We start from the raw sequence: 14,685 nt of genomic DNA on the forward strand, positions 1-14,685 counted from the left end.
GGTTAATGCGGACAGGGGGTGTAGGTGGGGGTGTGGGTTAGCTTACCAAGCCCGGAAGACGACGACTCGCTCTCGGCCAGGGAGGAGGAGTCAGCCTGGTCATGTGACAGGCCTTCCATTAAGGGGATGGAGAGCTCAGAGGAGGGGACCGACGAGTCGTAGATGCCCGAATCGCGAGGTGGCGGCAGCTCGGGGGGGGAGGGGCAGCTGTCGTCTGTCTGGCCGGAGAGGGGGAGCGCCTCCTCCTGGAGGTTGAGGTTGGACGCGGCGCGGGAAGAATCTTCCGCAAATGTTCTGAGTGACAGTGACAAAGAGACAGTTGACTTCCTGCTTCCATGACGGCCACAGTTGGACTCTGGCACGGATTATCGTATTTTCCGGACTATAGAACGCATAAGCCGCACCATAGCGTTTCTACTCGTATGGATTCTTCCTCAATTGTAGAAGAAAAAAAATAGGTCTCTATATATTAGCCGCACCGGACTATAAGTCGCAGATATATATATATATATGTTGCTAATTGAGTTATTTACACATAATATTTTGTAAATGTTTATTTAGAGGAAGCAGGACCTGACGCAAGCTCCAGGCACCTTTTCTTTGAACTGTTTTGTGACCGAGTGCAACAGCTTTTTACGACCCCCTCTCCACTTAGAAACAGCCTTTTGCTATGTAATCAGGGAAAGTCCAAATAAAAGAGGATGCGTGCAACCATTTCGTCAGAGCGTGGTGGAAGACTGTACAAGAGTACAGCCCAGACGTTTCTCCTCATGAGCCAAATTGAATCCTGTCTCTGTTTAATTCCTTGCTTCTTGTCTGTTTAATAGATGTCATCGGGGTTAGAACCTGACAAATATGCATGAAAACACTCCTACAGACATCAAACACGGGACCTTTTAGTAAGTATAAGTAGTTTTAGTTATATTGTAAAACTTACAAACGTTGCTTGGTGTGATGAATGACGAAACCATGCGAGTAGAAACGCTATGGACGACAAGTGGATGAAACGAGATGTGCTTCCGGTTCGAGGCATGAAACAGGAAGTACATTTTCAACCTGCAGTGAGCGGACACGTCCAAAGGATGGCGCCGTAGCACAATAGGACGCTTTTTCAGTGTCTCTGTCGGTGTTGTAAACCAGTGTTTTTCAACCACTGTGCCGCGGCACACTAGTGTGCCGTGAGATACAGTCTGGTGTGCCATGGGAGATTATCTAATTTCACCTATTTGGGTTAAAAATATTTTTTGCAAACCAGTAATTATAGTCTGCAAATGATGTGTTGTTGTTGAGTGTCGGTGCTGTCTAGAGCTCGGCAGCATAACCATGTAATACTCCATATCAGCCTGTAGCTAATTGCTTTGTAGATGTCGGAAACAGCGGGACGCAGCGTGCAGGTAAAAAGGTGTCTAATGCTTAAACCAAAAATAAACAAAAGGTGAGTGCCCCTAAAAAAAGGCAGTAAACTTAGAGAAGGCTTTGCAGAACGAAACTGGCTACAAAGTAAACAAAAACAGAATGCTGGACAACAGCAAAGACTTACTGTGGAGCAAAGACAGCATCCGAATGTACATCCGAACATGACAGTCAACAATGTCCACACAAAGAAGGATAAAAACAACTGAAATATTCTTGATCGCTAAAACAAAGTAGATGCGGGAAATATCGCTCAAAGGAAGACATGAAACTGCTGCAGGAAAATACCAAAAAAAAGAGAAAAAGGCCACCAAAATAAGAGCGCAAGACAAGAACTAAAACACTACACACAGGAAAACATAAAAAACTCCAAATAAGTCATGGCGTGATGTGACAGGTGGTGACAGTACACCTACTTTGAGACAAGAGCTATAGTGATGCATGCTTGGTTATGCTTTAAAGTCATATCCAACAACTGCGACAACGACTTTTTACTGTCAACTGAGTTTTGTTTTTTTATGATTTCTGCTGGTGGTGTGCCTCCGCATTTTTTCAACGCAAAAAATGTGCCTTGGCTCAAAAAAGGTTGAAAAACACTGTTGTAAACTATTTGTCGAATACAAAACATTATGGGCGTTAGCGAAGAAAAATCCATAAATTAGCCACGGGCTTCAAAACATAGGGAAAAAGTAGCAGCTTATAGTTGCAAAAATAGAACTGGGAGACTCTTTAAAAAGCGGAACATTTTGCAAAAAGTCTGACATTCTACACTTTGGGAAACTACATGTTTGAGTTTGAAGAAGACTATGTGCTGTTGAGTAAGTCTCAAGAACTCAGTAGCAGACTCAATAACTCCCCGGTGACATTTTGGTACATTTAATGAGGAATTTGTGAAACTGAAACAATACAAGAAGAATGCCATTGTAAGTTAATAATACTAACAGACACTTGGAAACGTGTTAGCCTGTTAGCTAATGCTAATGACACTAGCTTGATGCCATTACGATAGCACGTACAAATATGCACGGAAACACTCCAACAGACATTACACATGGGACGGTTTAGTAAGTAAGAATAGTTTTAGTTATATTGTTAAACTTACAAAAGTTGTTTGGGGTGATGAATGAAGAATCCATACGAGTAGTAACGCTATGGAGGACTAGTAGACAGAACTTCTAATTCAAGGCATGGAACAGAAGGAAATACTTTAGACTTTAAATGCACAGCACCTGCAGTAAGCGAACTTGTCCAAAAAATGGCGCCATAGCCCAAACAATAACACACCTTTTCAATCTCTGTGTCGGTGTTACTATTTAAATTTGTTGTATACAAAAAATGATGTCCGCTAGCGAAGAAAAATCCACAGATAAGCCGCACCTTTGTATAAGCCGCAGGGTTCAAAGTTTGGGCAAAACGTAACGGCATATAGTCCAGAAAATAATGTATTTATTTTTCAATGTACAAACTGAATACTGACTTACCTTGAGGTGTGTTCCAGCCTGGACAGAGATCCCTGTGGAAAGGCAGGACTAGGACTTAGACCAGGACTGGAGCTCTGGCTTAAACTGAGGTTGCAGCTCAGGCTAGAACCAGGAGCCAGCAAGAGGGCGTTCTTTCTCAGGGTTCCCTCGCCACTCTCCAGCGGTGGCGACTTCACCAGCACCTCATTCAGCACCAGGCCGCCCTCCGGCCTTCTCTCTGGTCTGGTGGAGGAGGACGAGGGGGCTTCGGCGTCGTGCGGAGGAGGAAGAGGAGGAGACGGCGACGAGCAGGAAGCGGATCTACTTCCAGCGGAGGGAGGCGTTGGCTTCTCGAACCAGTCGGGGTTCTGGCTGATGTGCTGGTGCATGTTGCAGATGGACACGTAGAGGGAGCGCCCAGACTTGCTCCTGAAGTAGTTCCTCCTGGAGATGTTGAGAGGCTGCGACTCCCGCTCCGCCAGACTGGACTGACTGGAGTGAAGGCGGGTGAAAAGCTGAGGCAGCTGGTCCATCAGCTTGAACCTAATCACAGGAGAGGAAACAACATACTCTGAACCTGTGATCACCAACCTTGTCCCCCCCCAACAACAAAATCCTTATAGCAAAACACAAATAACTCACTATATCATGGGGCACTTCACCTATTTATTTATTTATTTTTTATTCCTCTTCGCGCTATTCACAACAGACGCAGGCTGTGACGCGCCAAATGCTAACTAGCCGCGTTAGCTTCTCCTCAGTAAAACACCGCCACTCGTAAAACTTGACTACACGCACACATTCCAGGCACACCGCGCCCGTGGGATCTCAAACCACCTCGTCGCCACTTGTTATATATGTCCCCATTATTTGTAGGTTTGTCTACGTACCAATACGGGCACGGAGCTATTTCTTAGCGTGTCTTTATTTTAGCCGGCACTTCAATACAACGACACAACATCCGGGTTCCCATTATGCATTGCTTAAAACTACGGCAAGTTGCGATGTCCAAAAACATAACAAAACCCATGCAGGTGAAGCTCTCCTTGGCGGAGGTAATAAAGACCTGAACCTACCTGGGAGCCAGACTCAGCATGGTGGGGATGTCGTTCTCCGTGGAGTAGTCAAAGTAGACGGTCATGAAGCGGTCCATCTCCTGAGCGGCGCTCTCCTCGTTCTGCTTGGCCAGCCGCAGCTTCTCGCCAACCATGGCCACGCCCATCACAAACAGGTCACCGCCCGATCCGCCGACGGGAGAGCTGCTGCTGGCGTTGCCGCGGCGACCGACCGGCGTCTTTCCTCTGCGGCTCTTCCTTTCCACAAAATAGCTGCGGGAACAAAACCCAGCTCGGTTAGAACCTTTAAGTCGAGATCGACCGATATGGTTTTATTAGGACCGATTCTGATGCCGATTCTGAGCAAGACAGCGCAGCTTCGCAGAAAGGAGCACTGGTTATTACTAGAGATGTCCGATAATGCCTTTTTGCGATATCCGATATTGTCCAACTCTTTAATTACCGATTCCGATATCAACCGATACATACAGTTGTGGAATGAACACATTATTATGCCTAATTTTGTTGTGATGCCCCGCTGGATGCTTTAAACAATGTAACAAGGTTTTCCAAAATAAATCAACTCAAGTTATGGAAAAAAAGTAGGGATGTCCGATAATGGCTTTTTGCCGATATCCGATATTGTCCAACTCTTTAATTACCGATACCGATATCAACCGATATATGCAGTCGTGGAATTAACACATTATTATGCCTAATTTGGACAACCATGTATGGTGAAGATAAGGTACTTTTTAAAAAATAATAATAAAATAAGATAACTAAATTAAAAACATTTTCTTGAATAAAAAAGAAAGTAAAACAATATAAAAACAGTTACATAGAAACTAGTAATGAATTAAAATGAGTAAAATGAAGTGTTAAAGGTTAGTACTATTAGTGGACCAGCAGCACGCACAATCATGTGTGCTTACGGACTGTATCCCTTGCAGACTGTATTGATATATATTGATACATAATGTAGGAACCAGAATATTGATAACAGAAAGAAATGGGGGGAGGGAGGTTTTTTGGGTTGGTGCACGAATTGTAAGTGTATCTTGTGTTTTTTATGTTGATTTAATTAAAAAAAAAACAAAAAAAAACACGATACAGATAATAAAAAAACCGATACGATAATTTCCGATATTACATTTTAACGCATTTATCGGCCGATACTATCAGACATCCCTAAAAAAATGCCAACATGGCACTGCCATATTTATTATTGAAGTCACAAAGTGCATTATTTTGTTTAACATGCCTCAAAACAGCAGCTTGGAATTTGGGACATGCTCTTCCTGAGAGAGCATGAGGTGGTTGAAGTGGGGGGGGGGGATAGGGGGTAGCGGGGGTTGTATATTGGAGCGTCCCGGAAGAGTTAGTGCTGCAAGGGATTCTGGGTATTTGTTCTGTTGTGTTACGGTGCGGATGTTCTCCCGAAATGTGTTTGTCATTCTTGTTTGGTGTGGGTTCACAGTGTGGTGCATATTTGCAACAGTGTTAAAGTTGTTTATACGGCCACCCTCAGTGTGACCTGTATGGCTGTTGACCAAGTATGCCTTGCATTCACTTGTGTGTGTGTGAAAAGCCGTAGATATTATGTGATTGGGCCGGCACGCAAAGGCAGTGCCTTTACGGTTTATTGGCGCTCGGTACTTCTCCCTACGTCCGTGTACACAGCGGCGTTTTAAAAAGTCATACATTTTACTTTTTGAAACAGATACCGATAATTTCCGATATTGCATTTTAAAGCATTTATCGGCCGTTAATATCGGCAGTCCGATATTATCGGACATCTCTAGTTATTACTACTAACCTACTCTCTACTTATCACTATTTTTAATACTAAATACTGGTGTCATATGTGTCGATATTGTATCTGCTGATCTGTGTAAAAAATAAAAATTTCGGCCGATATCGATATACCTCAAAATGCCAAATATCAGTGGCGATAATCGGTCGATCCCTACTTTTAAAGTACCATTAGAGTCGGAAAACAAGTTGTCTTTATATGATTGATTGTGTGTCATTGTGGCCATGAAAACATATCCAATTGTATTTTACAATCCACATTATTATCATATTATTAGAGCAGTCATACTGGAAATATGCAAAGATTAGAAACAGATGTGCTGTGTATCATTCACAATCCTTATGTAAGACAAGAACACATATGCTTGGCTTTTTTCATGCATTCCAAATTGTAAATAAGTAGCTAACATTTGAGTCAACACATGGAGGGTCCTCTATTGCAGTGGTCCCCAACCACCGGGCCACGGCCCGGTACCGATCCGCGGACCGATTGGTACCGGGCTGCACAAGAATTTAAAAAAAAAAAAAATAAAATTATTTTTTTATTTTTTTTTTTTTTATGAAATCAACATAAAAAACACAATATATACATTCTATATCAATATAGATCAATACAGCCTGCATGGATACAGTCTGTAAGCACACATGATTGTATTTATTTATGTAAGAAAAAAAAAGAAAAGAAAAAAAAATTAAATACACCCTCACCCCCCCACCGGTCCGTGGGACAAATTTTCAAGCGTTGACCAGTCCGCAGCTACAAAAAGGTTGGGGACCACTGCTCTATTGCATCCCACAAAACTCTCTAAAAACATCCAGAAAGCCCCAACAATACTCCATTTACATGTCGTGACCTGAAAATTAACCAAATATGAGTGATATTGTTATTATAAGTGCTAACGCAGACAGACTATTTTAGCAGCGCACTGATAGCAGTGAGCTAATGCTAGCTTACGCTGCTATTGTTGACACAATTAATCTTAATTCTGCTTCTGCTTCGTCTCAAACTTGCTAAAAGTACATTCTAGATCATAATCCACGCATCTCTCGCTTGCTGGTAGAAAAATGTGGCCATGGACCGACGGGCTGGTCCATGGCCACATCCCCCGAGATGGCAAAAAGACGCTAGTTGGGGCAAGTTTTTTGTAACCCTTTGTGAGGATTGCTACTGATTCTTCATCTAAGCGGGATGATGTAAGCAAGAGTGGAAATATTACAGTGAGTGTTTGTTTTATTTATGGTTAGTTTGTATGTTTAGCACCTAACAATGCCGCTAATGCTATATTGTTACAATAAAGCTACATCCGTTTAGCACTCTGCTTCTAAAACTTATTACTCATCCTCTTTGTGTTCGGGTTCAAAAATATAAGGTTTTGAATAATCATTTTTCCCCAAAGTAATTGTAGTTGGGTGTCACAAAGTCTGCTTGATTAGCATTGTTGTTGATGGGGAAGGGATCTGTGGTTCCTCCTCTACATCACGCGATTACGTGACTTGCTTCCTCATTAACTTTCAAAATGGCTCGGGGATCACTGTGAGATGGATACTATTTTGATCATTTCTATTTATTCACCAACTTTGGAAGTCTTTTGGTGTCATAAAATCAGATATAGCTTAATTAATTAATCAACACAGTAGTTAATACTATGATCAATGTTAATTAAAAACTAAATGTGGGATGTAAATATAATGGAAGTATAATTGTTTGTATATAGCAGGGGTCACCAACGCGGTGCCCGCGGGCACCAGGTAGCCCGTAAGGACCAGATGAGTAGCCCGCTGGACTGTTCTAAAAATAGCTCAAATAGCAGCACTTACCAGTGAGCTGCCTCTATTTTTTAAATTGTATTTATTTACTAGCAAGCTGGTCTCGCTTTGCACGACATTTTTAATTCTAAGAGAGACAAAACTCAAATAGAATTTAAAAATCCAAGAAAATATTTTAAAGACTTGGTCTTCACTTGTTTAAATAAAGTCATTATTTTTTGTACTTTGCTTCTTATAACTTTCAGAAAGACAATTTTAGAGAAAAAATACAACCTTAAAAATGATTTTAGGATTTTTAAAACACATATACCTTTTTACCTTTTAAATTCCTTCCTCTTCTTTCCTGACAATTCTGACAATGTTCAAGTAATTTATTTATTTTTTATTGTAAAGAATAATAAATACATTTTAATTTAATTCTTCATTTTAGCTTCTGTTTTTTCGACAAAGAAGATTTGTGAAATATTTCTTCAAACTTATTATGATTAAAATTCAAAACAATTATTCTGGCAAATAGAAAATCTGTAGAATCAAATTTTAATCTTATTTCAAAGTCTTTTGAATTTCTTTTGAAATTTTTGTTCTGGAAAATCTAGAAGAAATAATGATTTGTCTTTGTTAGAAATATAGCTTGGTCCAATTTGTTATATATTCTAACAAAGTGTAGATTGGATTTTAACCTATTTAAAACATGTCATCAAAATTATAAAATTAATCTTAATCAGGAAAAATTACTAATGATGTTCCATAAATTCTTTTTTAAATTTTTTCAAAAAGATTCGAATTAGCTAGTTTTTCTCTTCTTTTTTTCGGTTGAATTTTGAATTTTAAAGAGTCAAAATTGAAGATAAACTATGTTTCAAAATTTAATTGTCTTTTTTTTGTGTTTTCTACTCTTTTAAACCGTTCAATTAAGTGTAAATATAATTAATTATTAATAATAACATAGAGTTAAAGGTAAATTGAGCAAATTGGCTATTTCTGGCAATTTATTTAAGTGTGTATCAAACTGGTAGCCCTTCGCATTAATCAGTACCCAAGAAGTAGCTCTTGCTTTCAAAAAGGTTGGTGACCCCTGGTATATAGTATATAATTGGTACAAAGGTTTAACATGTGTACAAGGATATTTCACATGTCTTTACTGTGTATATAATTGAACAGTATTAATGTTGTGTACAAGGTGTATTTATAATATGTTGTGAAAAGGAAATTTCATATTTTTTGGAAGCTCATCTCGTACTTGACTTTGTTTATAGGGTTATGCGCAATAAGTGTTCAGCTTCAGCCTAAACCCTTTCGGTCTGCAACATTTTTTTTTTTAATTTATGAATGTACAACTGTTTGTTTATGAATGTACATCTGTTTGTTTATGTAAAACTGTTTGTTTATTTTGTTGACCATCGACCGAAGAAATAATAAACTAATAAAAAAATAAAAAAAATAAACTAATATATATGATAATAGCTTCAATATAAAGGCAACTTGTTTTTCCCCTCTACTTTTAATAATAATAATAATACATTTTATTTGGTATGGCGCTTTTCAGAGTACTCAAAGACACTTTACAGGCTAAAAAATTAAAATGTAAAACAGTTCAAAGTATAAAAATATTGCTTATTATAATGATTTTTTTTACATGATAAGGAGTACAAAACTGCCGCCTGTCATAAACATCAATGGGGAGTTTCCTTACATTTGCAATAGAGATGTCCGATATTATCGGCCGATAAATGCTTTAAAATGTAATATTGGAAATTATCAGTATCGGTTTCAAAATTATCGGTATCGGTTCCAAAAAGTAAAATGTATGACTTTTTAAAAGGCCGCTGTGTAGACGGACGTAGGGAGAAGTACAGAGCGCCAATAAACCTTAAAGGCACTGCCTTTGCGTGCCGGCCCAGTCACTTAATATCTACGGCTTTTCACACACTCACAAGTGAATGCAAGCATACTTGGTCAACAGCCATACAGGTCACACTGAGGACGGACGTATAAACAACCTGTTACAAATATGCGCCACACTGTGAACCCACACCAAACAAGAATGACAACCCCGCCCACCTCAACCTCCTCATGCTCTCTCAGGGAGAGCATGTCCCACATTCCAAGCTGCTGTTTTTGAGGCATGTTGAAAAAAATAATGCACTTTGTGACTTCAATAATAAATATGGCAGTGCCATGTTGGCCTTTTTTTTTTTCCATAACTTGAGTTGATTTATTTTGGAAAACCTTGTTACATTGTTTAATGCAGGGGTGTCCAAAGTGCGGCCCGGGGGCCATTTGCGGCCCGCAGGTCATTTTTTTAACGGCCCCACGGCACATTTTAAAAATACGATTGAAAAAAATAAAAAACATTAAAAGTGGTATTTAAAGAGCAAACAGGTGAAATGTAACAATAAAATGTAGCAATGTTGACTCTAATAACACAAAGCTGCCATGCAGGCTGTTTCTTTCTTTAAAAAAATAATAATGAATCAAAATCAATGTCATTATGAATTATTGACCTATTCAAGGCTACAATTACGTCACATTAAATATTTTGAGATTTTATTTGGGGAAAATGTTGCATATTTTGTGTTTGCCGTGTAAAAAAACAAGCTGTTTTTTTTAAAGAAGGGCCTGAAACGAACAAACAAAAAACATAAACAACAATAAAACTTATAATTGACAGATAGATCTGAAGTTGATCTCGAGATTATTGTGTTAAAAGTAGGGATGTCGATATATGCGTTAAAATGTAATATCGGAAATTATCGGTATCGTTTTTTTTATTATCGGTATCGGGTTTTTTTTTTTTTTTTTGGTTTTTTTTATTAAATCAACATAAAAAACACAAGATGCACTTACAATTAGTGCACCAACCCAAAAAACCTCCCTCCCTCATTTACACTCATTCACACAAAAGGGTTGTTTCTTTCTGTTATTAATATTCTGCTTCCTACATTATATATCAATATATATCAATACAGTCTGCAAGGGATACAGTCCGTAAGCACACATGATTGTGCGTGCTGCTGCTCCACTAATAGTACTAACCTTTAACACTTAATTTTACTAATTTTCATTCATTACTAGTTTCTATGTAACTGTTTTTATATTGTTGTACTTTCTTTTTTATTCAAGAAAATGTTTTTAATTTATTTATCTTATTTTACTATTTTTTTTAAAAAGTACCTTATCTTCACCATACCTGGTTGTCCAAATTAGGCATAATAATGTGTTAATTCCACGACTGCATATATCGGTTGATATCGGTATTGGTTGATATCGGTATCGGTAATTAAAGAGTTGGACAATATCGGAATATCGGATATCGGCAAAAAGCCATTATCGGACATCCCTAGTTAAAAGTAAACAGTAAAAAAATTTTTTTTTTTTTTAACACTCTAATGAGTTGGACCCTTTTGGTTCCCCTAGAATTTTAATGTGATTAGTTTTTAAGTGTCATTGCTCAAAAAATAATAATGAATTAAAATCAATGGTGTTATGAGTTATTGACCTTTTTAAGGCTCCAATTATTATATAATCTCAAATATCACACTTAAAAATTTTATTGGGTAAAAATATTGCATATTTTGTGTTTTTTTTCATTTAAAAAAAAGGGTTTTCTTTGACAAAAAGAGCATACAATTTCAATCTTTAAAAAATTATATATTACAGATAGACCTAATGTTGATCTAGAGATTTAAAAACTTGAATAATAACACAAATAATAATACTGAATAATGACACATTTTTTATATTTTTTGGACCAAAACCCTTTGGGGTCCCCGGGATCAAGCCTGAGTGAAGGCCTAAATGTATATTTTTTATACATATATTTAGGGATGTCCGATAATGGCTTTTTGCCGATATCCGATATGCCGATATTGTCCAACTCTTTAATTACCGATACCGATATCAACCGATATATACAGTCGTGGAATTAACACATTATTATGCCTAATTTGGACAACCAGGTATGGTGAAGATAAGGTACTTTTTAAAAAAATGAATCAAATAAAAGAAGATAACTAAATTAAAAACATTTTCTTGAATAAAAAAGAAAGTAAAACAATATAAAAACAGTTACATAGAAACTAGTAATTAATGAAAATTTGTAAAATTAACTGTTAAAGGTTAGTATTATTAGTGGACCAGCAGCACGCACAATCATGTGTGCTTACGGACTGTATCCCTTGCAGACTGTATTGATATATATTGATATATAATGTAGGAACCAGAATATTAATAACAGAAAGAAACAACCCTTTTGTGTGAATGAGTGTGAATGAGTGTAAATGGGGGAGGGAGTTTTTTTGGGTTGGTGCACTAATTGTAAGTGTATCTTGTGTTTTTTATGTGGATTTAATAAAAAAATAAAAAATAAAAATTAAAAAATTAAAAAAGCGATACTGATAATAAAAAAAAACGACACCGATAATTTCCGATATTACATTTTAACGCATTTATCGGCCGATAATATCGGCAGACCGATATTATCGGACATCTCTACATATATTGTATTGGTTTTTAAAATAAAAAAAATATCAAAATGGCCCCCGCTAGCTTTGATTTTTCAATGTGCGGCCCTCAGTGGAAAAAGTTTGGACACCCCTGGTTTAATGCATCCAGCGGGGCATCACAACAAAATTAGCATTATAATGGGTTAATTCCACGACTGTATATCGGTTGATATCGGAATCGGTAATTAAGAGTTGGACGATATCGGAATATCGGCAAAAAAGCCATTATCGGACATCTCTAATTTGCAATTATTACTATCAACAACCTTTTCTAACGTCTCTGTGTACCGACTTGACATTTCTGCTAAAAGCTTTGTGTAAAATATTTCTGATGGTGACAATGACCTCAAATGGCAGGGATTGTGTGTGACTTCTGAGTGGGGGGGGGGGAGGAATGTCAAAAAGAATGTGCAGTAACTCCTGAAACAAAGCTTGTAGTGCAGGGGTCACCAACCTTTTTGAAAGCAAGAGCTACTTCTTGGGTAGTGATTAATGCGAAGGGCTACCAGTTTGATACACACTTAAATAAATTGCCAGAAATAGCCAATTTGCTCAATTTACCTTTAACTCTATGTCATTATTAATAATTAATGATATTTACACTTAATTGAACGGTTTAAAAGAGGAGAAAACACAAAAACAAATGACAATTACATTTTGAAACATAGTCTATCTTCAATTTCGACTCTTTAAAATTCAAAATTCAACCGAAAAAAAGAAGAGAAAAACTAGCTGATTCGAATCTTTTTGAAAAAATTAAAAAAAATAATTTATGGAACATCATTAGTAATTTTTCCTGATTAAGATTAATTTTAGAATTTTGATGACATGTTTTAAATAGGTTAAAATCCAATCTGCACTTTGTTAGAATATATAACAAATTAGACCAAGCTATATTTCTAACAAAGACAAATCATTATTTCTTCTAGATTTTCCAGAACAAAATTTTTTCAAAGAAATTCAAAAGACTTTGAAATAAGATTTAAATTTGATTCTACAGATTTTCTAGATTTGCCAGAATCATTTTTTTGGAATTTTAATCATAATAAGTTTGAAGAAATATTTCACAAATATTCTTCGTCGAAAAAACAGAAGCTAAAATGAAGAATTAAATTAAAATTTATTTATTATTCTTTACAATAAAAAATAAATTTACTTGAACATTGGTTTAAATTGTCAGGAAAGAAGAGGAAGGAATTTAAAAGGTAAAAAGGTATATGTGTTTAAAAATCCTAAAATCATTTTTAAGGTTGTATTTTTTCTCTAAAATTGTCTTTCTGAAAGATATAAGAATCAAAGTAAAAAAATGAATGCATTTATTTAAACAAGTGAAGACCAAGTCTTTAAAATATTTTCTTGGATTTTCAAATTCTATTTGAGTTTTGTCTCTCTTAGAATTAAAAATGTCGAGCAAAGCGAGACCAGCTTGCTAGTAAATAAATACAATTTAAAAAATAGAGGCAGCTCACTGGTAAGTGCTGCTATTTGAGCTATTTTTGGAACAGGCCAGCGGGCTACTCATCTGGTCCTTACGGGCTACCTGGTGCCCGCGGGCACCGCGTTGGTGACCCCTGTTGTAGTGTGTCCGCGCCATCTAGTGGCAGAAAGAAGAAGACAAGGAATAAAGGGTAAAGCACCGTAGGCCCTTGGAGCAAACTGTGATGATGAAGTCGGCCTCGTCCAGCTGTCTGCTGAGCCACGACATCTGACCTTCTCGGCACATCTCCAGATGTTCCCACAGGTCCAACGCCACCTGACGTGGGGAGGAAATGAAAGGTTGACCTTCTTCTAACCCTCCGGGTCGACCTTCTCACCTCACAGCCGCAGAAGTCCTGCAGGAAGTAAGCGAAGCTCTGGATGACGGTGGTGTGTTTGGGGCAGTCTCTGCCCGAGTAGCAGACGAAGACCTTGGGGCGGGGCCACGGCCTCTCGGCGTTCAACGCCGCGCTTTGACCGGAAGACTCGCTGCTCTCCTCGTCCAGCTGGCTGTAGATGTTTTCTGGCGGGGGACAAAAGACGCCTTTAAACGTGCTTTGCGTTCTAATTATCATCAACTCTTGGCAAAGTCTAAATGTTCCCCCCACCTTGTTGCTTCTTCCGACACATGACGGTAAAAAGCGTGGCGAAGGCCGACATGATGACCAGAGGCACCGTGATGGCCATGGCCCGGATAGGCCCCGCCCATTGGGAGTGGACTGCAGAGGGACACAAACGAACCCTTTTTTAAATTGCGAAAATCAAATACTTCAGGGTTTCCCACACATTAATTTATTTGTGGCGGCCCGCCACGAAAGAATTGCGTCCGCCACCAATTTAAAAAAAAAAAAAATTAAAAATTTAAATAAAATAAAAAAAATTTTTTTTTTTTTTTTTTGGTCCTGTCCATCTTCTCAGACAAATCATATAGTTGATGTAGATGCCCATATCGGCTGTTCAGATTTACTTTACAAAAGAGAAGTGTAGGATACTTCTCTTGTTGCCTTATTTGTATTTGACTTTATTAAATGTATTTATATTAGAAACACAACATGTGTATATAACCAAGGGTGCAAAGTCTGCAGGCAGTAGGAAACACATGGTTAAGTGTAGGGAGTAAAACTGATGGCAGTCTAAAGTTCAAGATTTTTGGAGCTCTTTGTTCAGTGGATCAGATGTTTGATGAAGCTCTGT

General features: G+C 37.8%; 1 protein-coding gene across 3 annotated transcripts in view; it reads right to left on the reverse strand.

The window, feature by feature from the left end:
- il17rd (interleukin 17 receptor D) overlaps window positions 1–14,685 on the reverse strand; it is a 92,298-nt gene that overhangs the window by 3,222 nt on the left and 74,391 nt on the right. For all 3 annotated transcript variants that reach the window (XR_009824696.1, XM_062038003.1, XM_062038002.1), the window contains exons 10-15: window positions 14,100–14,210; window positions 13,830–14,014; window positions 13,653–13,768; window positions 3,950–4,201; window positions 2,895–3,416; window positions 47–294 (exon numbers count right to left, since the gene is read on the reverse strand). Coding sequence is in view for 2 of the 3 variants with exons in the window: in XM_062038003.1 (XP_061893987.1) it covers window positions 47–294; window positions 2,895–3,416; window positions 3,950–4,201; window positions 13,653–13,768; window positions 13,830–14,014; window positions 14,100–14,210 (1,434 nt within the window). In the remaining variant the exon portion in view is untranslated. The remainder of the gene's footprint in view (window positions 1–46; window positions 295–2,894; window positions 3,417–3,949; window positions 4,202–13,652; window positions 13,769–13,829; window positions 14,015–14,099; window positions 14,211–14,685) is intronic.

This window comes from Entelurus aequoreus, linkage group LG26 (assembly GCF_033978785.1).
Source record: "Entelurus aequoreus isolate RoL-2023_Sb linkage group LG26, RoL_Eaeq_v1.1, whole genome shotgun sequence".
Lineage (NCBI taxonomy): Eukaryota > Metazoa > Chordata > Actinopteri > Syngnathiformes > Syngnathidae > Entelurus > Entelurus aequoreus.